This window comes from Leucopleurus acutus, assembly GCF_964270905.1.
Source record: "Leucopleurus acutus genome assembly, chromosome: 8".
Classification (NCBI taxonomy): Eukaryota; Metazoa; Chordata; class Mammalia; order Artiodactyla; family Delphinidae; genus Leucopleurus; species Leucopleurus acutus.
The window spans coordinates 93,833,728-93,859,381 of NC_139151.1; the positions used below are offsets into that span (position 1 = coordinate 93,833,728).

Genomic DNA, 25,654 nt, shown 5'->3' on the forward strand with positions numbered 1-25,654 from the left:
CTACAGTGAATTGGGCAGATCTTAACTGTAAGATTCAATGTCCTTGACATATGTATATACATCTGTGTAACTAATATCCTATCCCCGTCATGATGTGGAACAGTTCTATTACTGCAGAGAGTTCCTTCAAGCTCTTATGTAAGTCTCCCAATCTCCTACAGGCAGCCACCACTCTGATTTCTAGCTCCATGCATAAAGTTTCCCAAAGGGATCATATAGCTGTTCACCTTTGTGTCTGGGTTATTTTGCTGAGCTTCATGTTTTAGGGTTCATTTACATTTACATGTGTCAGTACTACATTCTCTTCTCTCTATGTGGTAATATCCCCTTTTCACTCCTAATAGTGGTAACTTTTGCTCTCTCTACTTTTGTTTTTGTCATGAACAGTCTTGTACTGGTTTTATCAATTTTACTAGTTTTTCACAATGAACTATTACTTTTGTTAATTCTATTGTATTTTTGTTCTCTAATTTGTTAATTTCTTTTCTTTAGGTGTTTATGAGAGTACATGGGACCTATAATTTTTGTATAAAGGGAAAATCATTATTTTTTGCTCCTTTCTTCTGCCATTACTTTTCCCCCCTCACCTGCCAAAGCTACTGTTATTCCCTAATTTAAAGAAAAAGTACAAAATATGTGCATCTTACTGTACATACATTTTATCTCATAAGAAAAAAGGAACTGCAAAATATTGATCTCTAGTTAATGATATGCATTCAATAAAATATTCAGATGTAACTGCTGATATCTGCAACTTATTTTGAAATGTAGCAAAAAAAATGATGGATCAGCAAATGGATAGACAGACATGTGACAATACTGTAAAATATTAATTGCATAATATAGACAGTAGATATATGGGTATTTGCTGCAAAATTCTTTCCATTTTTTTTTTTTTTTCTTTTTACCTTTCACCCCCTTCACCCATTTCTTCCACCTCTGGCAACTACCATTCTCTTCTCTGTGTCTATAAGCCAGGTTTTTTGTGTGTTTGTTTTGTTTTTTAGATTCCACATATAAGAAAGATCATATGGTGTTTGTATGTCTCTTATTTCACTTAGCAGAATGCCCTCGAGGTCCACCCATGTTGTCACAAATGGCAGGATACCCTTTTCATGGCTGCATAATATTCCATTCATCTGTCTATAGATACTTAGGTTGTTTCCATATCTTGACTAGTGTGAATAATGCCGCAGTGAACATGGGGGTGATGCCTAGTTTTTAATCTCCAAATTTGTTGTTTTTATTTTTATAGTTTTATACAGCCAGTATTTGTTTTGATTTACCTATGAGTGTATCCATTTCATTACTTCTTTACTTCATCTCAGTACTTTCTTCTGGTTTTAATATTCTTTTTCCTGAAATACATCTCTTAAGAAATTCTGTTAGGGTTTACTGATGGTAAATTCTTTCTATCAGTGTTTGTCTGAAAATGTGTTTCTTTCGTATTCTTGAAGGATGGTTTCACTAGGTCTACAACTGAAATTGACTGCTAGCTTCTTTTGGCACTTTTACCAGTATCTTATGACTTCTGTTTTTTGTTTTTGTTGAGAAGCCCACTGTTAGTCTTATTGTCCATCCATTACAGGTGATCATCTCTGTCCAATAATGGAAGATTCTTAGCGACTGTACCCTTGGAAACTGCTTCTACTGCATTCTCTCTGTTCCCTGTTTCTGGATACATCCTGGGTTTTCTTCCTTTATTCTCCCTCTCTTTCAACCTCCCTGTCCTATATTCCATCTCCTTGTTTTTTCTTGAATCTGCATTCTGGGTAATTTATTCAGATCTATATCTCAGTGTATTAATTGAATCTAAGCTGTGGTTTAACTTATGCATTGAATTTTTAATCTCAATTTTTATATTTAGTACTTTTTCAATCTCTTCCGTCTTTGGGGAAAAAACCATCTTGTTTCTTTTTAATATTTACAGTTCCATCTTTTAAGTCTTTGAGCACCAGAAACTTACTTATTTTATATCTATTTCTCCTTATCCGGTTATCTGTAGTTTCTGCAGGTTAAATTTCTGCTGTTTGTAGTTTCTGCTGACTGGTTTATTCTTCATGCGCTTTGTAATTCCAGATTGTGAGTTGATGTTTGTCAGAATCCTGGGCAGTTTGCCTTGAGGGCATGACCCTCCAGAGGGGATTTATGTTTCCTTTGCTTCAAGTTACTCTTTAGGTGGGGAACTTCCTGGACCATGCTGGCAGTATCCATTCAAATCCCACCTTGTTGTGAAGCTTGAAATTAAAGCTTCTCAGCAGAGACTCTTCTTTTCCCATTCTCTGGACAAGACAGACAAGTTTTTTTTTTGGTTTGTTACTGATGTTGAGCACATTTTTCCAGCCGTCCATCTCAATAGCCTAGCTTTACATGCTTTTCTCCACATCTTCCCATCTTGTGTGCCCAAACTGTACCTTCAACACTCAATTTTCTCACTTCACCTTCATTTTTGGCTCCTTGTATATTTTCTTTACTTCTTTTGTGAGCTCAGTATCCATTTGAGAGAGTGTTCATTATATTTGCTCTGGTGTTGATAGGTGTTTTCTGGTCCACCCAGGCTGCCTGCCAGTGTCGTATAAGCTGACCCAACGTGAAATACCACAGAACAATTCTTTCACGGAGTCTTTTTTCTTGGGGAATGTACCTTTCTCCATACTTACAGACTGCTATCGTGTAAAGGAAGTGGTAAAGCTGGCATTCATCTCCACACTAGCAATTGCTCTTCATTGTAAACTCTCTTTCAAAAAAGTGGCTGATGGGGCTTCCCTGGTGGCGCAGTGGTTGAGAGTCCGCCTGCCGATGCAGGGGACACGGGTTCGTGCCCCAGTCCGGGAGGATCCCACATGCCGCGGAGCGGCTGGGCTCGTGAGCCATGGCGGCTGAGCCTGCGCGTCCGGAGCCTGTGCTCCGCAACGGGAGAGGCCACAACAGTGAGAGGCCCATGTACTGCAAAACAAACAAACAAACAAAAAAACAAAAAGTGGCTGATGATGCCACTTTCCTTGAAAACCACACGCTTTTTAACGCTCACTTGCACTTCTCCTGGCTCACTGGGTACGCGGGACTCTGCATGGTCTCTGCTTTCTCCTGTACCTTCAGAGCAAGTAATGAAATGTCTTTCTACAGTCTCTCTTCTAACCACCGACCACAAGTACTTTTCTACCTTCTGAGACTTCAGGTCCTGGCCCACAGTTTTCTTTCTCATTCTTCTCTGCAGTCGCTCTCAGCTGCTTTAGCATCACGTAACTTCTAATATCACAGCTTCTTTACTTTCTCACCTCCAATTCCTTGCATGGTTTCTACCCCTAGAAATGTAGCCCCACCGTTTGAACCATGCTGGTTTAAAAGACACTTGCTCTTTCTGACTGCTTCTCCTTCTTTCTCACATCTGTGCCTTTGCTCATGCTTTTTTTTCTCTGAGGGAATGCCCTCTTCGTCCTCTATTTGTCAAAATCCTAACTGTCCTCCAGGACCAGCAAAAGTGTCAACTCTTGCGTGAGGTCTTCCTACATCTTTCCAGTTGGATGTGATCGCTTTCTCTCTTGAACCCTGTAGCACAGTGGTCCCCAACCTTTTTGGCACCAGGGACCGGTTTTGTGGAAGACAGTTTTTCTACCGACTGGTGGCAACCAGTACCGGCCCGGAGGTTGGGGACCCCTGCTGTAGCATTTTGTGTACATTTTCCTATGCCACTCTCCATCCTCTGCTTTGGTGAATCTTACTTGTGCATTTGTTTTCTTTCTATTGAGCTCCTCCCAGCGTCTGGGAGGACGCTTTATTCATTCAAAAACTTCTTTCTATTGAGCTCCTCCCAGCGTCTGGGAGGACGCTTTATTCACTCAAAAACTACTCATTGAGCACTTCCTATGTGCCAGGCACTATGCATATTTAGGGTTATAAAAAGTGAATAAGATAGGCAGGTTCTTCAAAGGCTATGCCTAACACGGGTCTTTAACACAGAAAGTCCTCATTTAATGAAAAAATAATTCATTTAAAATGTTTACAGAGAAAGACAAAGAAGAAAGTGAAAATGCTTTCCACTTATCCGTTTCTCAAATGTGGTGTATGTGTGCTAACATTTCTTATCATTTTTTTTTGGGGGGGGTGTGGATTTGAAGAGCAGAGCAAATGCTCTCTTAGATGTGGGGAAGCAGAATGTGTTTTCCTGTCTTCAGAATATTCTCATCCCAATCTCTCTGGATCTTTGTTAAGCAGGCATTAACTCACAAGAATATTCTTGGAATCACTGTTGCTGCTGGAAGACCAAGTGGGTCTCTAGACTCAGAATCATCCCTATGAATATTTAAGTTCTAAGTGACAGCTTCCACCAGATGGTGCTGAGGTACAGCTGAGTCCAGATGGATTTCGATTCTGCAGCCGTTGTCTGTAAACTGCATAGGCTCAGTGGGGTCATTTCATTAACTTCTCAATAACATCACTCTGCATTTTGATTGAATTTTTTAGACTCCACTTACTGTCTTATGACAGGGGTTTTGCTGTGCATGTAGGAGGCTAGATCATGTAAATAATACAGAAACAAAATGAAAATGAAAGTTTTTCTCCCCCATTTCTACCTCCACAATTAATCCCTCTAAAACTGTTTATTGCTTCTTGAATTATTTCCAGAAAAAATGTTATATATAAGTGCCTGAATCTAAGCATCTACATATATATTTTGTCTTGTTTCTGCATACATATATATGTATATTTTATTACATAAAAAGGATCATACTCGTCTACTGTTTTAAACCATGTTTTCATATTAACATGTCTGACATTTTTCCATACCAACATACATATTCATTCTCTCATTATTACATTCTAATAATTTATTTTGATTAATATCAAATTTTCCATAGTTTATTTTGGTTGTGTCCGGGTTTTCGCTATTATTAGAAACAGTACTGTAATGAATATTTTTGATAAACGTCGTTGAGAGTATCCATAGGGTAAACTCCATACAGAGGGATTGTTGGGGAAAGTTACCTGCATTTTACGTTTAATGGATAACTGCCAAATTCCCTTTCAGGAATGTTGCACGCGCATGAATACCGATTATACTAAAACGTTTACATTTTTGTCAGTTTTATAAACAGTTTTGTAAGTTAAGCATGGGGCTTAACTTTAATTAATTTCTTTAATTACGAACGAGGCTGCGTGTCTATGGATTTCTCTGTGGAGCCTGAGTTTCGCCCGCCTACCTGGGAGAAACCCTAAGCGGTGCCTTGACTCCTCCTGTCCAGCAGGAGGCGCGGGTAGGGGCCGCTCGCGCATGCGCAGTGCGCTGGGTGTCAGGCCGCCGAGCGCAGCCGGCCCAGTGCTCCCCGCTAGCTACCGCAGACCCGGCGCAGGCGGCGGCGACCAGCAGCTTCGTGCGATCCCACCCAGGCGGCTGTGGCCAGTGCCCCGCGGCATGAGCCGGTGACCGAGCGCGGGGCCGAGCAGGAGGCAACCGTGGCCGAGGTAAGCGCGGCGCGGAAGGGCCGGGCGGGCCCCCGGTGAGGGCTCGGGCCTCCCCGGGCCGCGGCGGAGTCGGGGCCGAATCGCCGGGGAAGCGCGGACTGCGCGGAGGTCCGAGGGCTGCAAGAGGCCGGCGCCACTCCCTGTGAATTCCCGCTTTGGGTGCGCTTTGATTTCCTCCCCGCCTTCTCCTTCGTCACCCGACCCGCCTAGCACTTTGGTTTCCCACCTGTTTCCTTGCCCACTTCTGTTCCCCGTCCGCACCTTTCCTTTTTCCCGGGATCCTGTGGCTTCCTTTTCCGAAGGCCCCACCCTCTGCCCTGACCTCTCTCTGCTGCCAGCTCCTTCCCGCGAGCCACAGGGATCTGCTTTCTCCCACTGGGATTTTTCAGCTCTGGGTTCTGCCTTGGCCAGTGGCGTCCCGTGCGGTACCAGATGCCCTGGGCAGGACCGGATGCTCTGGTGAGGAGGGTGGCCAGCGGTGTCCGGGCTCTAGGCATCTACTTGAAGCTCAGAGGCACTTGGAGTTTTACTTACTGGCGGCGGGAACCAGATCTATGTATACAGTTTTGAGGTTAAAATTATTTGGTGTAACTTATTGGGAAGTGCTAATCTGGAAGGGTCCTTGATTTATCTGTCTGAAGATGTCTTGAAATAGAAATTTAAATTCTTCTTCTAAGTTAATTGAGTGCCCTGAGGACTTAAACTGGACTTAGTTTGTAAATTTCAGAGCTCACAGGCTATTTACAGTAATAAAATACATGACTCAATTTCTGTCACTCCTCACTGCCGCTGACTTAAGCCATCTGGTTGCAAATGCTGGTGTAAATGGATAGATTTGCGTCTGTCAAATTATGCTGGTTAATTGAGGACTGAAAAAGGTGTATCTAATTCAGGCTTTTAAGAGTGATTAGGGGAGGCAGCTTCACATGGGGGTTAGAGAGCGCAGGCTCCGGAGCCAGGCTGCCATTCTCCAGATCCTAGCATTGGCATTTTCTAGTTGTGTGACATTGGGCAAATTGCTTAGCCTTCCTTGTTACTTTCCCTGCCTGTAAAATGAGGATAATCATAGATTGTCACAGGGCACTGTTAGGAAGATTAGGTTAACGCAGAGTGCTTAAAACAGATCCTGGCATGTAGTGGGTCTGCAGTAAAGTTTAGTTATTGTCAGTAGTTCCTTAGTTATATGCACTGTGTTAATTATAGTATAATTCCCACAAAGGGGCACAGGTTTTTGTTTTTTAAATTTGGAATCATTTTTAGGGGTGGTTCGCTATAACATAACTTTAATTGTAAAGGATCCTATCAGGTAAGGCAGTGAATTGCAGATTTTCCTGTTTCGGTTAATATTTGGTTCCTTTGTTTTCAGGAACAGGTGAGTTAAGTTCCAGGGTAGCAGCGGCCCCAAGAGTTCATCTGTGAGGGCTTCTGTAAAAAGGTTAAGAAGATGAGAGTTTGGGACTGAAAACTTTGGACTAAGTGGATTGGACATAGCCTGAAGCACTAAGGAAAGGTTATTCAGGCAAGATTTAGGAATAACTAATTCCAGGAACAGAAAATGCATCTCATCTTGACAGTAGAGTGAGGTTGAAAGATTTTTCCAGTGATTCAGTGCCTGACATCTAGCCGGATGATTCCAGTGTTTTGCAGGGACAGATTTGATGTGCTTTGAGGAGGCTAAAGTTTGTAGGGCTTGTTGTGAAATTCTTATTTTGACCCAGGTTGTGGTATTATATGGAAAAACGTTCATTAATAGAAGATTCCTTTCGGTTTGTCCTCTTGGGGAAGCTCAGTGTTAGGGGAGAGGAGGGTGGTCAAGGGTAGGTACAGAAAATTCCATCTGTGAAATTACCTGTCTATTTCCGCCCCCCCCCTTTGGAAACTCTAATTCAAGAAAGAAAATGATCAGAGTTCATCACCATATAATTACTCAAAACTTGGGCCTTGAACAGTGTGTGTGCTGACGGAACTGGGAAGTATACAGACACTCCTTCATTCAACAAACATTTATGTTTACATGGAGTGTGTTCTAGACATGATATTAGATGCTGGGAATACTGAGCAGAGATGAAAAACTCTGATTACAAGAAAATGACGACCAGTAGAAGAGAGACTTGCAATTACATAACCAATTACTACAATCTGGCAAGTGCTGTAATGAAGCCTGTAAAAGGTACAAGGATGTTCACCGAGAGTTCTCGGTCTCTAAAGCTCGACTTAGTTAGGGGCTGGTTTCTTTTTCACTTAAGGCTTTTCCCCTCATTTCTTTTTTTACTAAGAGTTTTTACTCCACCTCAAGTGCTCGCCATCTCTCTCAGCTGTTCAGCACAGACCTGTGGACGCTCACTTAGCCAGTGTAGGCAAACCTCAGAAATGTGAGTTTATATCCCTGGGAACAGCCCTCAGGTGGGGGGTGGGGGTGGGGGAGGCACGGGATGGATAGGCTTCGCGGATGAATGTCCTTGAAAGGGACAGTTCTCAGGTGCATTTTTCAGAGGGACCCTAGAAGGGTTGAGCCCCATCTGCCCAGCTCAGTATGGCAGCCAGCACGGTAATGCCCCCTCGTGGCTTTCCGTTCTTCTCCAACTCCTCTCCTTACTCCCTCCCTCTGGCTTTCTGGATTCGTCTTCTGCAAGCTGCTTGCACCCAAGCCATTTTCAGTTTGGCAGAACATAAACTAAGGCGGTTGGTACTGGAAGTGGCTCTAGAAAGCAGGTCCTGGGAGTAGTGTTGTGAGACTGGAATCGCTCACCCTCAGGTGGCAACCAGGACCCCTTTGCTGGGGGTAGGTGAGGCGTTGATAACCCCTGGTGCCCTCTAGCGTCACTGAGTAGTCAGGCTGACCAGTGGAGGGTTGGAATGAGGTTCAGGTAGAAAGAAAAGCATTGGCTGGCACAGGAACTCTAGCGCTCGAGCAGTGTGTGGACCGTGGTCATGATGACGCTTGGTAGAATTGGTTGGCTCTTGTTATCCCCTTAGAGGCCTTAGGTGCGATCAGGCTCAGATTAGCCAGATATCAACTCGGGACGCATTGTGAAAGATAGAACTCCATGGCAGCGTTTCCTGCAGCTGGAGGGCAGACTGTGTTGAAAATCAGGCCCAGAATTTCATCGTAATTATGGCTGAACTGCAAAGGAAGCTGAGTGCACGGCCTTGACAGGCTGCTTCTGCTGAAGTCAGGACCATGATGGGGAAGAAGTGGGACCGTGAGTCTTAGGATGGAGATTTTGGGTGGAGGCGCTGAGGACTGAACTCCCAGATTTCCTAGATCCTCTGGGCCAGCAGAAGTCTCTCTCTCCATTGCTGAGAAGAAGCGCTCCTTACCTGACACTATGCAGAGCCTTCCCTGGAGGTGGATACTTTGCAAGGTAGTGCTTCTCCTCGTCAACATTGCCCATCACTGCCCTCAGATCTCAGCACTGCCTAAGTGGGGAAGTACAGCCCCTGCTGCTGGGGTGATAGCTGTTGTACTGGAAGAGCTGTAGGACCTGGCTCGTGTGGACCAGCAGGAACTGGAGGGACACACGGGAATGAATCTTGAGGGTGTCAGACCAAAAGTGGGGTAGCGGTGGACTGTGAAGCCAAGTGGGAGTGACTCTTGGGAGGATTCTCTCCTGATTCAGGGTTTCGTGGCCTTGCAGGGACAAGCTGGTCCTGATGTGCTGCTGGGCAGGCTCCTGGAACCTTGGATATGACTGTCATAGCGTTGGTTCTCAACTGAGGGCCCGTTTGCCTCCCCAGGGGGTATTTGGCAATGTCTGGGTGTATTTTTAGTTGTCACAACTAGGGGTTGCTTCTGGCTTCTCTTGATTAGAGACCAGGGATGCTGCTCAACGTTCTGCATTGTACAGAACAGCTCCCCACAGAAAAGAATCGTTTGGCCCAAAATGTCACTAGTTCTGAGCTTGAGAAACCCTAGTCTGGAGTAAATGAGGTAAAGGTGCCAGAGCTGTGTTGGCAGAATATTAAGGTGGGGGTCAGAAGGTTCAGGGAGGTGGAGATTTGAAATAGATTTATTACTTGAGGCCAGAGGTGCATTTCCTGCCCATGTTCCCAGGAGGGCGTTCTCCCTTCCCTCTGGTAATATGGAACCGCAGGGAGGGGACCAGCACGTTTGAGAAGCTCAGCGTTGATTCTCCTCCATAGGCCAGGATTGACCTTATGAGATTTGACCATGGAGCTGGGTTCCCAAGTATCAGTGAGGATGATAGGATTCTGAAATGGCAGAAGCCAGGTGGTGGCACTAACCATCAGAGGCAAGGTAGACACAATATCCATAATAAGCAGTGAGGCTTGACTCGAAACCAGTGTGTCTGGACCCACTGTGATGCTAAGAGAGCCTGGCATTCCTATAGAGGGTATAGATGGGCAGCCAACTAGGGTATTGTTTCACTGTATAACCAGAAAAAAAAAATCAACAGATGACAAGTAGAAGGCTGATGTCAGCTGCTGCAGTGGAAGAATCACTATCACCTAGTTTTCAGATGTGAGCCAGCTCTCAGACCTGTATCCCGTGGATTGAGGGGGAGGCTGGATCTCTTTGGAGAAGAACTTTGCAACATCCCTGAAAGTATAGACAGATGTTTCCCGAGTCCTTCCTCAAGGGAACTGTAGGTCTTTATCAGACTTGTGGTACATCAAGGAAAGGAGAATATCCAGACCTTCTGAGGGCTGTTAAGTACAGGGTCAGAGCTGATAATAATACCAGGCAACCTGCAAGCAATGGTGGATAGGAGTTTGCAGATAAATGACCTGGCCTCTCCTCCTTCTGAGGGGCATGGTGTAGTTTGCATGGTTCTTCAGAGGGTTCCTAAAGAGCCCCTGTTACCCAGCTTAATAACACACTCCTACTGGCTTTCCCTGGTTCCCTGTCTCTCTTCTTGCTCTGTTCTCTAGCTCCCAAGTAAAACTGCCTGCACCCCCATCCTCGTCTCTGGTTCTTTTGGGGGGGTTAATGATGGGGGGGACTCAAACTGTGACAGGTAGGAAGCAAAGTGTGATGCCTAGGACTCTAACATAGTGGGTGTCAGCCTCTCTTCTTTCCAGCCCTCCTGATGCCCCCTTGGGACTGTGGAGCCAGGTCACGCTCCTACTCTTGGAGTTCCTGTGGCTCCAGGTCACCACCAGCACTTGGTGGTGTTTGATGCTGACATTCTGCCATGCTGGTGGGTAGAAGATGCCTTGCTGTTTTATTGCCATACTTTTCCTGTCCATTAATTAGACTAAACATCTTTTCAGATGTTTATGTGCCATTTTGTGGCCTCTTCTGTGACATTCTTGTTTAAGTCTTTAGTTTTCTGTTGTTTGTTTGTTTTGGCTTTTTTGTTTGTTTCTTATTACTTTGTAGGAGCTCTTTATTCTGGTTGCTAGTTAGTCCTTATTGGTTACCTGTATTGCAAATATCTTCTAGTTTATAGCCTGTCTTTTTACTTCCTTATGATGTCTTTTGATGAATAAAAATTCCTAATTGTAACACTGAATTTATTATTTTATCTTTTTGTGATTTGCATTTTTTGCATTTCATTTTGGAAATCATTCTCTGCCTGGAATTCACAGATATTCTCTTTTGTGTTCTAAATATCTTACAGTTTTGCCTGTTACGTATAGCTCTTTAATCTGCCTTGAATAGATTTCCTCCCCTCTGGCTGCTTTTAATATTTTTCTTTGGCTTTCTTTTTAGTGGTTTTACTTTGACATATCTAGTTGGTTTTTGTCTTGTTTTTGGTTTTTTTGTATATATTGTACTTGGAGTTGAGCATCTTGAATCTGTGAGTTGATATATTTCATTATGTTTGGGAGAACTTGACAGCTGGATTTTTGTGTCTACTTCTGCCTTCAGTCTTTGCATTATCACACATCATGTAGCCTCTGGCAAATGGAAGGTGAAAAAATAATGTCAGTGTTATTATAAAAATAGTTCAGATCCTTTGAAGGGGTCTTGGGGACCCCCTGGAGCCCCTAGACTGTATTTTGAGAATCACTGGTCTAAGATTTTTGGTATTAGTGTTATACTAGCCTCCTAAAGTAGGTCAGGAAATGTTTCTTCTTTTTTCCAAACTTTGTGTAAAATTGGAATTATTGTTTCTTGACTGTTTGGTAGAACTTGGAAAATCTTTTGGATCTGGAATTTTCTTTATAGGAAGATTTTTTAAACTTTTGATTCAGTTTCTTTAATGTTATAGAGCTTTCCAGGTTTGCTGTTTCTCCTTGAGACTGTTTTAATAAGGTATATTTTTAAAGAGTCTCTCCATTTCATTTAAATTTTCAAATATTTTGGTATAAGTTCATTGATACCATCTCATCTTTTAAATACATGCAGTATTTAGAGTTATGGGCCCCTTTTCATTCTAGTATTTATTTGTGCTTTATTTTCTCTTTATCTTGATTAATCTTACCAGAATTATGTCAAATGTCAATTTCTTTCTTTTTTTTTTAAAGAAGATGTTGGAGGTAGGAGTTTATTTATTTATTTATTTTTTGCTGTGTTGGGTCTTCGTTTCTGTGCAAGGGCTTTCTCTAGTTGTGGCAAACGGGGGCCATTCTTCATCACGGTGCGCGGGCCTCTCACTATCGTGGCCTCTTTTGTTGCGGAGCACAGGCTCCAGACACGTAGGCTCAGTAGTTGTGGCTCACGGGCCTAGTTGCTCTGCGGCATGTGGGATCCTCCCAGACCAGGGCTCAAACCCGTGTCCCCTGCATTGGCAGGCAGATTCTCAACCACTGCGCCACCAGGGAAGGCCAAATGTCAATTTCTTTAGTCTTTTTAAAAAAAAGTTTAGCTTTGTTGATCCTATTTGGGTTTTAATTAATTAATTTCTGTGCTTTTATTTATTACTTAATTCCTTCTATTATCTTTGGATTTATTTTGTTGTGGTAATGTCTTTTTTTATAATCTGGAGCTCATGAAAATTGTAAAGGTCATATGTGGATACTACCTTGGTGGATTATTGCTCTAGTAGGTTATGGCCAGTATTTTTAAGAAGCAATAGGATAATAGAAGAACACAGTGTTCATCACATGTTCTGTGGCTAATAGTATGTACTAAGGTTAAACATTGTTTTGTGAAAATAGTGTTTTGTGAAATATTTGTTTTATTTCAGATATTATACATACACATCTATGTCTGTATTGGGTCATAATATAAAATGTTGTCTTATAGGTTTTAGTTTAAAAACGTTTTAAAAGCTACTGTGCCCTGGTGTCGCAGTGGTTAAGAATCCGCCTGCCAGTGCAGGGGACACAGGTTCGAGCCCTGGTCTGGGAAGATGGCACATGCTGTGGAGCAGCTAAGCCCGTGCGCCACAACTACTGAGTCTGCGTGCCACACTAGTGAAGCCCACACGCCTAGAGCCCGTGCTCCGCAACAAGAGAAGCCACCGCACTGCAATGTAGAGTAGCCACTGCTCACTGCAACTAGATAAAGTCCGCATGCAGCAACAAAGACCCAACACAGCCAAAAATAAATAAATAAATTTAAAAAGAAAAAAGCTACTATGTTAAATGGTAGTTTGTCTAACATTAGTGAAGATTTCAAACCTAGCTGCATAAAATAAACATGCAAGGGGCTTGCTAAATCGGTAGATTCTTTGACCTTATTTTAGACCTACTAATACAACCCTCCAGTGCTGGGACTAAGGACTCTGTGTTTTAACAAGCTCTCCCTGTGTGCTTCTTATCATTTGGGTGTTTGAGAACCGCTGATTCAGGATATGGACACACCTTGAGAGCCTGTTGGGCGGTTCTGGCATGTGGTATATAGAGAGTGCAGCTCCTTGCGTGCATTTGTCCCAAGACCTCTTTTCTAGCTCCAGGAGAGATACATGGAGAGAAGGAAAACAATAGGGTGGGCCTGGTGGTAAGTAGGGGTTGGGGGCAGGCTAGGAACGTCCTGTTCATCGTTAGAATGACAGAAAAAGTGAAATAGCTCTTGTGCCTGCATTTCTGGCATGGAATCCATTAGTATATATTGAATGGCTAATGTATATACCCCAAAGATGATAATCTTTAAGCTTGAAATGTATGAACTTCCATATATTAGTCCATGACAAGCACATTTCTTTTCTTTTTTTTTTTTTTTGGTGGTACGCGGGCCTCTCACTGTTGTAGCCTCTCCCATTGCGGAGCACAGGCTCCGGACGCGCAGGCTCAGCGGCCATGGCTCACGGGCCCAGCCGCTCCGCGGCATGTAGGATCTTCCTGGACCGGGGCACGAACCCGTGTCCCCTGCATCGGCAGGCGGACTCTCAACCAGTGCGCCACCAGGGAAGCCCACAAGCACGTTTCTTGATATGTTCCAGATCATGGTCTCAGAGATACAAGTTGAAATCATTCATGACCATTCAGCACATTTTACCCAAAAAGCTGATAATGATTGCAACATTCAAGGCTTGACGAGACCCTGCTGGCTAGGAAGGAAGCAGTCTTACAGTGTGGACATGATTGGGGAGAACTCCGTTTAGCTATAGTGCAAATGGTTGATAAACCTTAAGATAGACCTCTATGAGCTTTTCAGTTATTTCCCTTTATATTAATAGCTTTTCCGAATGAGGCCATTTTGAAGATCGGGATTTTGACACGTGGAATGCTGAAGTCCTAAAGTCTCTTGTTGCAGTAACGTGTCTGTGCCAGATGATGCAGTCACACTCAAGGATTTACCCTCCCCACACGGTAGCTAGGCATCAGGTGTCGGGCTTGTTCGGTAAGGATCTTAATTTGTGGTCTACAGGGGGACTCTGCATTTTCAGCTGAGGACTAAGGATTTTCTTTGTATTTGTCAGTGATGCTTATTGGCTCTTTATCTATTGCTACATAACAAACCACCTCAGAACTTACAGACAGCCACAGCAACAGCCATGATGTATTTGCTCGGGATTCTGCCATCTCTACAGAGCTTGGCGGGGCTGGTTCGTGTTTGCTTCACATAGTTTCCCCTGGGGTCTTCCTGAGGTTGCCCTAAGCTGGGAGCTCAGCTTCCTTATAACGTGGCGGCTGGCTTCCATCGGCTACAGGGTCTCTTAAGTCTTGGACTCAGAAGCCCCAGAATCTCACTTCGGCCACGTTCTTTTGGTCAAACAGGTCACAAGGCTAGCCCGAATTCAGGGGGAAGGGAAAGAGATTCCACCTTTTGGTTGGACGGGTGGCGTGCACCTTCACCAGTGGGAAGAAGTGTTGGCATCAATCTCTAGAAATGGATTGACCTCATTGGCCTTTCTTTTCCTCCCTCCACCTCTCCTTTCCTCCCTCCACCTCTCCTTTCCTCCTTCCCTGTTTCTTCATTTCTCCCTTCCATCTAAATGTGTCAACTATCCCTTTATTATAAAACATCGGTATATATCTTATTTAAAGATTAATCTTCTCTAATACCCCTTGGCCTTTTCTTGATATTTTCTTAGTGGTGTTTTTACATTCCGCATTTTGTTACGGTTTTGTGTCTCATTAGCATATAAATTCCTCTAAGGTAGGTTTCCACTTTCTTCTTTGTTTAGGTCCTCTGTGAGGGTTGAATGAATGAATGAAAACAGGCCTTAGTACAATGAACGAAACCTCAGTTTGTCCAGATGAAGCATCAGTTTATGTTAGGCAAGTATTTGAAAGCAAAATAAAGCAACTGTCTTCAGCTGTTGCACTTTTGACTTTTCTTCCTTGGTCAGTACGCCTCTTCCTAGGTCCCACGCATTTACCGGCTTATGCTTTCAGAGAATATATATCTATAGAATACAGTAATATTTTTACATTATGTTAACAGTATTTATATTAAGTATGTAATATTAAATACATCATATTCTCATATGTACACATTTATTTATTTATAAGACAGGTCAAAAATCCCTTTTCGTTATTTCATCAGACCACTTAAGGAAAAGAGGTAGATTCAAAGTTGAACAGTCCTTTCAAGTGTCATCTGTCACCCTAAAAACTTCACTTTTCTCTCTTCTCCCCTGGTAACCAGGAGTGTGAGGAAGAGGCTCTCTGGGTCATTATGTGTGCCTCGGTCAAGTACAACATCCGGGGTCCTGCCCTCATCCCGAGAATGAAGACCAAGCACCGCATCTACTACATCACCCTCTTCTCCATCGTCCTGTTGGGCCTCATCGCCACGGGCATGTTTCAGTTCTGGCCACACTCCATCGAGTCCTCGAGCGACTGGAGCGTGCAGAAGCGCAGCATCCGCGATGTGCCGGTGGTCAGGCTGCCGGCCAACAGCCCCGTCCCCGAGCGTGGCGACCTCAGCTGCAGAATGCACACATGTTTCGACGTCTACCGCTGTGGCTTCAACCCCAAGAACAAGATCAAGGTGTACATTTACTCTCTGAAAAAGTATGTGGATGAAGCGGGTGTCCCAGTGAGCAGCACCATCTCCCAGGAGTACAACGAGCTGCTCACGGCCGTCGCAGACAGCGACTACTACACCGAGGACATCGCCCGGGCCTGCCTGTTCATCCCGTCCATCGACCTGCTCAACCAGAACGCGCTCCGCGTGAAGGAGACGGCGCAGGCGCTAGCCCAGCTCTCCAGGTATCACAGCAGGTCTTCCAGGAACTAGAGGGAAGGAGGGGCAGAGCCCGTGGTTCTCTTGAGCTGGTGTCCGGCTGCGTGCTTGTCTCTTATCTCATATGGGGGTGAGTGGATGAGCGACTGACTTGGAGGAGGACCGGTGCTTTGGGCACCTGGCCTCTGTACCACCCTCCCGTGCCACTGCTGTGGGTTCCCAGCCTCTTAACGTTTAGAAGCTAAGGATGCTTCCCATGCTTTTCCTTTGAAATTTAAGCACTTTTTTCCTTCTTTATTACTCACATAATATACATTCACTATAAAAAGTCTGAAAATACAGGTAAGCAAAAGGAAGAAAGTAAGGTTCATTCCATAAGCCTGCCTCTAAGAGATGATCATTAATATTTTGCTGTTACTTTTCAGTCATTTTTGTATAAAACATAGGCATGTATGTATACATTTTTGTATAAAGTATATACACATATGCATGTGTATGTAACATTTTTGTCCAGAATGGGATCACACAGCAAAACACGTTCTCTTGCTGCCTTTTTCCCTTCATTTATCATGAATGTATTTCCAGATAATTTCATCTTCATCTGTCGGTTCCACATGACTTTAAGGGCTGTATAGTATTCCATTTTGTACATGTTCCCTAATGTATTTAACTGGCCTTCTGTTTATTTATTTTTTGTTTCTGTAACCAAATGGTGAACACTCAGGTAGCGTTCAGGTTTTCATTAGCATCAGCAGTTCTGTAGTGCACAAGCTTGGAGTGCACATCCCCCAGCTTTACTTTCAAGGAGCCAGGCCAGTGCCTGATGCACTGTTGGGATCTCCAGGCACTCCTGAGAAGAGGCCCTGTTATGGGTTGGGGAGACTACTTGTCATCCAGAAGCTGACTTGTCTTTGTTTCTTCATAGTTGATGTGTGAATTCTCCTACATGTTTAATTTCTTAATAGGTGGGATCGAGGAACCAATCACCTCCTGTTCAACATGTTGCCTGGAGGTCCCCCAGATTATAACACGGCCCTGGATGTCCCCAGAGACAGGTAGGTGTATTTGGGGCTGTCCCCGTGATAGGGTTCTGAGGATTAAGTAAATGCAAGACCCTTTCGTTCATGAGAAATCATATTTCTCAGCCCACTGGGACGTACTTTGTAACCAGAATTGTTTGTTAAAGTGGAGAATTGTCCTAGGCCTTTTCCTCCTCAAAACCTAGAAGCATCAGACCTGCCTAAGTCTGTTGGGGAAAACCAGTTGGAGCTTAGGTCCCAGTGGGGCATCTTAAAAGTTTGTCTTGTCTTCCTAGTCTGGGTTGTGCTCTCCTGAGCGTAACCTCTCCTCCAGCCCCCGCACGGTCTGGTTCCTCACTGGCTTGTGTCAGCTTTCTCTGCATTTGGGAGCATTTGCCAGAGGTAGAGTCGCAGCTACTGAGGGGAGAGGGCGTGGCTGTGTAATTGGAGCCGGTAACATCCGGGGAATGAGGGCACTCTGAGTACCATTTACTCTCTGTTGTTTCAGTCAGTGGGCTTCTTTCCTTCCTTCCTAATAACACTTCCGAACAGGCAGATCCGGTGTGGGGCGGCCATGACGTCACGGCTGCAGTTGGAGCTCGCTTACTGTGTTTTGGCCCTTTTGTGCATTGACTGCACCAGCTCCTGGAAAACTCAGGAGGGAGGTGCCGCTTAAGGTTCCTCTTCCATCACTGGGTTCGAGGGTCTGAAGAGAGCAGAAAGTTTGGGCCCAACATGTGGGTCCGGGGCAACACTCAAGGTAGAGGATTATTGTAAGTTCATATACGAACTCATTTATAACTAGCTTACAGTTATTACAGTTGATGTTTAACTCTTAAAAGATCACTGTTACTGAAAAAGGTGAGGCCAGCTGTGGGAGGCCAGCACTGTCATTTATGAAAATCTACACTTAGTACTGCTTTTCCCCAGAAGATTAAATCTAAGCCCTCTTTGCTTTAAGTGATTTTCTAGAGTCAGTATTGAGTTTCTATCTGGAAATACAATTATCACTAGAAAAGACACACCCCAGGACCATTCCTCAACTTTGGTGTAGAAACCATTTTGGACGATAGAGGGCAGTCAGGCCACACAAATTGTGTAGAAACCATCTAAACGCAAGGTGATCCCTGATTTGGCTCTCAGCCCCAGTGTTCCTGAGTGGGCTGCTGTTCTATGCGTTTGGTTGTTCTGGGAAAGTGAAATACTTTAGAGGGTAGAGAAGGGAAGGGAAAGAGCTGTTAGGAATGCAATGTCTTCACCTGCGGTTCTGTTTTTTTTTCCTTCGGTATGCGGGCCTCTCACTGCTGTGGCCTCTCCCATCATGGAGCACAGGCTCCGGACGCGCAGGCTCAGCGGCCATGGCTCATGGGTCCAGCCGCTCTGTGGCATGTGGGATCTTCCCGGACCGGGGCACGAACCCGTGTCCCCTGCATCGGCAGGCGGACTCTCAACCACTGCACCACCAGGGAAGCCCCTCTGGGTTTGTTTTGAGAAGGGCTTATTTCTGTTTGGGACATTTCACTTTTGCTGACATTTTGGTATATGTATCTGCATGGGAGAAGTATTTTATTTTTATCAAGTGCACACGTTAAAAGGGGTTTCATTTCTCTGCAGCAAAGTGTCAAGTAATCAGGAGAGAGTGTAAGTCCTTGTTGGTACTTAGGTGTTAAGGGTCAGGAAGGTTAAATCATTTTCCCTGTGCATGTGTTTTTTGTAAGTGATTATAGACAATCCTGTAGCAAGTAATGAATCATCATATAGTCCTCCTTTATCTTTCCATGGGAGAAATATCATTTTGAAGCCTAGGTAGTCTTGTGGGTGGGGTAAGGATAGTAGATTTGTTTGTTAATTTTTCTTATCCTTTGTCCTTGCTTCTGGATTCAGAGGAGGCAAGAGCCATGAGTGTAGAATGGTTTTAGCAGGAGCTGCACATCTGATTATTCAGAAATTAGAAAACAGACAGGCTAGATTAGACTGTTTCTAAGATTCCCCTGAAATCCAAAGTCCTAGGTGTGATTATTTAAGAATTACTTGACTCAGGGAAATGCAAGGACCAGGACTGAAGCAAATGTCAGCTCAGAAAATACATCTTTCATGCTGTTTGAATCTGTTTTTCTCTTTCAGGTTTTAAAAATCCTATGCATGATACACATATACCTTCTTGGTACAAGATTAGAACAATATGCAAGGGTACAAAGAGTAGAAGTATGCTTTCAAATCCTCCTCTTTTTACTCTCTTACTGAGAGGTAATCACTGTTATCAAACACTGTGTGTTTTTCGAGGCTTTATTTGATGGATTTGTAGTCAAACACACACATGTATATATTCACATACCCATGTTATTTTAAGTCAAATGACAGCAAATTGTACCTCTTCAATGTCTGACTTTACTGATCTTTGTTTTCTCAGACACATTCTGTAATTTTATTACTACCTTAGATTTTTGTTATCCTTTCTTTGCACGTATCTCTCACAAATTTCTACTTTCGTATGGATGTATATTTATTTAAACTTCTTACGGAAACTTTTAAACTTATATAAAAGAAGAGAAACCAGTACGGTGAGCCCCGCACACCCACTGTCCAGCTGTGATGTCGTCAACTTGATTTATCTGTATTCCTACCTGCTCCTTGCTAGATTATCTAGAAGCAAATCCCAGATGTTATATCATTACATCTGTAAACATTTCATTTGAGGCTCTGCATAAGAGCTTTTTAAAAAATGTAACTACAGGGGCTTCCCTGATAGCGCAGTGGTTAAGAATCCGCTTGCCAATGCAGGGGACACGGGTTCGAGCCCTGGTCCGGGAAGATCCCACATGCCGCGGAGCAACTAAGCCCGTGCGCCACCACTACTGAGCCTGCGCTCTAGAGCCCGCGAGCCACAACTGCTGAGCCCACATGCTACAACTACTGAAGCCCGCGCACCTAGAGCCCGTGCTCCACAACAAGAGAAGCCACCACAATGAGAAGCCCGCACACCGCAGCGAAGAATAGCACCACAACTAGAGTAAGCCCATGCACAGCAACGAAGACCCAATGCAGCCAAAATATATATATATATAACTACAATACTATTATCATACCTAAAAAAATTAACAGTAGTTCTTTAATACCACCAGATATTCACCAAATATCTAGCCATTGCTCAAATGTAGTTGTCTCATAATTTTTTTTTTTTTTTACAGTTTGAGTCAGTAAACAAACAACAATAATCAATAGAATTGGTCAGTTTCTCTTTTTGAAAAACCTAAAATGTGAAGCTTTGTATTTGAGGAATTTGCAGGCCTGATTAAAAGGAAGCAAAAGATACACTTGCAGACGAACTGTGTTCAGGCTCTGTGAATACTCACATGGGAGGAGGCGAGCTGTGAGAGCGTCTGGGAAAGACTCAGGGTAGGGATGCTGGGTCCACGAGGCCAGGCTGAGAGGAGGAGGGTCGGTGATGTCCCTGAGTCAGGAAGTCCCGGGAAGTGCTGAAGATTCTGGTGACACTTCCGGTGATAGAACGCCTGGTGTGAGTGTGGTCATCATAGTAATGCTTTCTTAGCTGCAAGGTTTGTATTCAGTCTCTTGCGGCTTTGGAACGGATCTCTGATTTGGGGATACCTAATGGGAAAACAGAATGTGCTTCTCAGAAATTTACTTTTCAGTCCATGTAAAACACGTGTTCTGTAAAACAAGGGAGGCTTACAATTTTTTCTCCATTATAATGTTAGGGAAAGCTTGGCAGAAGAAGATACAGTGACTTCGAGTTGAAGTCTTAGCAGCAGGGCCGGTGTGCGGCTTGTTTGGCTAATTGCAGTGGTGACTCTTCCTAAGATCACACACCAGATTGCACATGTGTGATCTGTGGCAGGAGACATGCTTCGGGTTGCATGCTTTCCTCCTACCAGTGCTTAACCCCCTCCCTTACCCCCGGGGCTCCAGGTACAGAGTAACAGTAAAAGTTGGCATCATGTACACCTGCTTCCTTTCTCACTACATACACATGCTCCTGTCCTCTGGGGTGTGGGTGTCATTACCTCATCACCCACTACCCTGGCTCACCTGGACTGCTTGGTGCCTGTATGTCGGATCAGTGTTTGCTTCTCTGCACATAGGTTGTGGGGACCCATGCAGTCTGCTTGCCATCATGGTCATGGAACCCACCCAGATTCATGTTGGATGGATTCATTGCTGAATGCCACTCAAGAAAAATGAGACCGTATGTTGATACGAAGGCTAGTTACTGAGTCTTACATAGAGGACTGGCAGCTGGAGAGGTTTTTAGCCTGCTCGTTACCTCCCTGACCAATTCTTGGTTTCCTAAAGCTTAAAAAAACACATTGGGATTTCCAGGGGTGGTTTGAAAATCTTTGAACTTAAACTGGTCATGTTAGAAGGGAATGTAGGCTGTCATCAGGGCAGGGAGGGGATTGGTAGCAATCAAGATGGCACAGAATGTGGCTTTTCAGTTCATACACTTTGGCTCAGACTGTGCAGTGCATGGAACTGGCATCACTCTGCCCCAGTAAGTGATTTGATGGGTTTGCAGCTCCAGGGGCAGAATAACTGTAAAAGTTGGTGTGATATATACACCTGCTTCGTTTCTGATGAAGTGTCATTGTACTACTTGCTGGATCCAATTAAAACAGAGTCTTCTTGGCTTTCTAACTAAGGAGAATAAAAGCTCATGCATACAGACTGCAAGAGAAGCACTAAATGTCCAGTTCTGGATTCTGCTTCCTGTAGACGGAATTGCGTTAATAAGACTGAGTAGCTGGAATGGATGGTGAGAGCTGGTAGAGGTTACGTGATGCACACGGAGCTCTGGGATGACAGTGGAAAGAACTGCTCGGGGCGGGAATTGGAGAGAGGCTGGGGTGTGGGCAACATGAGATGTGATACTTTGCTGTCACCACTGCTTTCTTTGTCCATTGTCCCCTGAGATTCCAGTCAGTGGGGTTGGTAACTGACTTCCCCAGCCAGTTGTCCTGTACAGACCTATTATTATTGCTGTTATTGTAAGTGTGTTTAAGAGTTGGGTATGACTTTTGGGAGAGGTGAATGGGATCTGAATGAGGTGACAGAGGGGCTGTTCAAAGGGAGTCCTCCTGGCTGTGATGTATTTTAAAACATGGAAAGTAGGGAAAGACTACTTAGGACCCCAGAGGAAGGGTGGTGACTCAGGAATAGGATGCAGCTGATGTCCAGGAGGTGTGATTGTACAACATTGAGCACAGTGTCTTTGTAGAAAACGGACTTAGTAAACATTAGCTGTGGTTGATATTATTATGAATATTCAATTACCCCTTTCCACAGAGCTTATCAGAATGAAGACCTTCTCTCTTTCTCATCATTTGACAAAATCCTTTGCTTTCAGGGCTCTGTTGGCTGGTGGTGGCTTTTCTACATGGACTTACCGGCAAGGCTACGATGTCAGCATTCCTGTCTATAGTCCGCTGTCAGCCGAGGTGGACCTTCCAGAGAAAGGACCAGGGTGAGGAGCGTTCGGCACAACAGGGTGTGCTGGGAGATGCCGGCGAGGGCCAAAGCATCGATTACAGGCCAGGGTCTTTGAGTCTACCATTTCCCTGCCTCACCCCAACTTTACTGATCCTTCAGTCCTCTCTCTCGCTCAGTCAGTTTTGAGTGCTGTCTACCAGGCTTCCCAAATCAGAAATCTATGTGGTGTCGTCAACTCTTTCCTCTCCCTCACTTCCTGTATCAGAATAAGAAGTCCTATTGATTCTGCATCCTACGTATTCAATCTTTTCTAGCTCTGTCTACCTCTCCGTCTCTCTGCACCCACCCTGCGCCAGGTGACTGTCGTCCTTCCTTTGGATTGCTGAAATGGCTTCCTCTGTGGTCTTCTGCCTCTGGTCTTGCAGTTCTCCAGTTTGACGGTTGGCATCACGTTGTTCTTGGGAAGCCCAGACTCCTTAAAATGTCTTTCAAGACCCTCGACTACATGACCACTGTCTCCATCTCTAGCTTTTTTTTTTTTTTTTTTTTTTTCCTTAGAATAAGCTATGCTCTCTCAGTTTTTCTGGGCTGTAAACATTGTCTGGAAATCCTTTTCCTCATTTTCATCAGACTAATGACCTGCTCCTGTCCATTGTCCATCCCCAAGACCACCTCCAATTTTGATGATTTGCAGGAGGACCCACAGGACTCAGTGTGTAGTCATACTCGTGGCTATGTTTTATTACAGCAAAAGGATGTAAATCACAGTTCCGAGAGAGCAAAGGCACATGGGGTGACGTCCGGGGACACCAGGGGCAAAGCTTCCAAGGGTGCTCTCCCCTTGGCATCACACAGGAGGGGCTTACTTCCCCCAGCACCAAGTTGTGACAACCGTGTGAAATGCCGCCCACCAGCTAAGCTCGTTAGAGATTCAGCGCCCAGGGTTTTTTTGGGAACGAATCACATGGGCAGTCTCTGCGTAGCACGTGCTGTGCGTAATTCCAGGCTCCCAGAAGGAAAGCAGGTGTTCAGTATAAACCCTGTTGTCTGTACAGTTTGGGCCCGGTGAGCCATTCTTACAGTTCTCCCCCCAAATCGAAGTTCCCTGCACCAGCCAAGGGCCGGCCTTTCGAAAAGGAGAGCCGTCAGTCTGCGTTAACTCTGTTCTGCACAAGGTGCTGCAGGCATCTAGTGGGTGGAGGCCGGCGATGCCGCTAAATCTCTCTGATGCCCAGGGCAGCCCTCACTACAAAGACTCATTGGGTCCAAGTGTCGGCAGTGCTGCGGCCGAGAAAGCCTGGGCAAGACAGGGTGTGAGCAGGTGAGGAGCGAGTCTGGCAGGCCGGCTCAGCTGCCTCTGGGCCTCTTTCTTAAGACTGCTCGGATGAAACTCTCTTTATCGTGTAATCTCTTGAGTATAATCTAGCTCTCTCTCTTTTTTCTAAAATAAATTTATTTATTTATTTTTGGCTGTGTTGTGTCTTCATTGCTGCGCACGGGCTTTCTCTAGTTGCGGTGAGCGGAGGCTACTCTTTGTTGCGGTGCGCGGGCTTCTCGTTGCGGTGGCTTCTCTTGTTGCGCAGCACGGGCTCTAGGTGCGCGGGCTTCAGTAGTTGTGGTGTGCGGGCTCAGTAGTCGAAGCTGGCGGGCTCTAGAGCGCAGGCTCAGTAGTTGTGGCGCACGGGCTTAGTTGCTCCGCGGCATGTGGGATCTTCCCGGACCAGGGCTCAAACCCGTGCCCCCTGCATTGGCAGGCGGATTGTTAACCACTGCGCTACCAGGGACGTCCCTAGCTCTCTTACATTGGTTTAGGACTGTCACTTCCCTTTAGACTTAATCCAGGGAAAAAAACATACCGAAAGGAAAAGATTCAGTGAAGCTGAAACAAAGGAGAGCAAACCACTCCGAACAGTAATTACCTTCAAAGAGTAGTTTCAAAGATTTACAGGCTGTTTTCTTGGTGGTGTTTTTCTGGTAACTTAATCTCTAATTTTTGTGTATAACAGGCTGAAATTAAGATCTTTTGATGGCTTAAGGCTGCAGTTGATTTCTAAACTTCTGATGTTCAGTAACTAGATAGAGTAGCGCTCTACCTTCAAGAGCAGCAGAAGGACACTAAAGGCTGCGATGGGCGTGGTCCTCCCCCTGCTGGCCAAGGGGTGGATTTCTACAGCCCGACTTAGACCCGCCCTCTCCATTTCCCCACCGGTTTTGCAGTCTGGCCCTGCAGTTGTGTTTCTTTTACAAACAACACTCCTCTCCCTCTGAAAAAAAGGGGGAAAAAAGCAAAGCAAAGCAAAGCAAAGACAGGCTCCAGACTCATCACACTTTCCAGGGACTTGGGAGGAGGCAGTGTGGGTGACCTCGTGGCAACATTTGGGATCTGTTGCTCTTTGTGAGAGTTGCTTTTTAAGGGAATTCCCACACCTCTTGAGGGCTGCATAGAGTAGTAAGAGCCTTGTTTTTATTTTAAATCTCTCTCAATATTTTTCAATGGGAAGCTGAGGACTGCTGCTACTGATAGCTTCTTCTCACAGCTGTGTTGGCCTCAGCTGGAATTCTTGTCATTTTCTCTCTAAAAGGAACTAAATTGGGAGTTTACAACTGTTACTATTGAGGGAGACTTCGAGTTCTCAGCATGATTTTACTTAAACTTCGATATCAGCACTGCTGGGAGGAAACATGAAAGTCATAGCTGGTAATTTTAGTCCTTGAAAGAAAAACAAATCCACCTTAAGATTTTGTTTGCTTAAAACTAAAATGGGCCTACTCCATCGACCAGCCATCTGCCGGGTCAGGGAGAGCCAGCATGCAGGCAGGGGGAACATTTTTAGACTCTTGTTCACATCTGCACATTTATGTAGAAAATGGTAGTGGTAGGTGGGGACCCAAGGAGCCTGGTGGCTGAGTGTCTAAAAACAGAACTGTGTTCTTAACAGTGAAATCCAACCCAGAGCCTTTCTTTACTCAAGAGTTTCTTTGAGCACCACATGTTAGCATCTGTATTTATTTCTCTGTCTATATAGATGGATCTCTCTCTCTCTCTTTCTTTCTCTCTCTCTCTCCCTCTCTCTCTCGCTCTCTCTCTCTGTGTCTATGTGTATTGAAAACCATGCGTTCATATCGGTATCTTCAATTCCATCCAACACTGCAGGGGCATTCTGGTTTTTCTCTCTTTCCATATGTATATATATATATATATATATATTTTTTTTTTTTTTTTTTCACTGTGCCTCTT

The 25,654-nt window shown here is 44.6% G+C and overlaps 1 protein-coding gene across 3 annotated transcripts in view; it reads left to right on the forward strand.

Moving 5' to 3' along the window:
- Positions 1-5,307: 5,307 nt before the first annotated feature.
- The window catches only part of EXT2 (exostosin glycosyltransferase 2), a 135,054-nt gene continuing 114,707 nt past the window's right edge, over positions 5,308-25,654 (forward strand). For all 3 annotated transcript variants that reach the window (XM_082844361.1, XM_082844360.1, XM_082844362.1), the window contains exons 1-4: positions 5,308-5,463; positions 15,410-15,975; positions 16,915-17,004; positions 22,334-22,450. In XM_082844361.1, the coding sequence (XP_082700487.1) occupies positions 15,440-15,975; positions 16,915-17,004; positions 22,334-22,450 (743 nt within the window). In that variant the 5' untranslated portion in view covers positions 5,308-5,463; positions 15,410-15,439. The remainder of the gene's footprint in view (positions 5,464-15,409; positions 15,976-16,914; positions 17,005-22,333; positions 22,451-25,654) is intronic.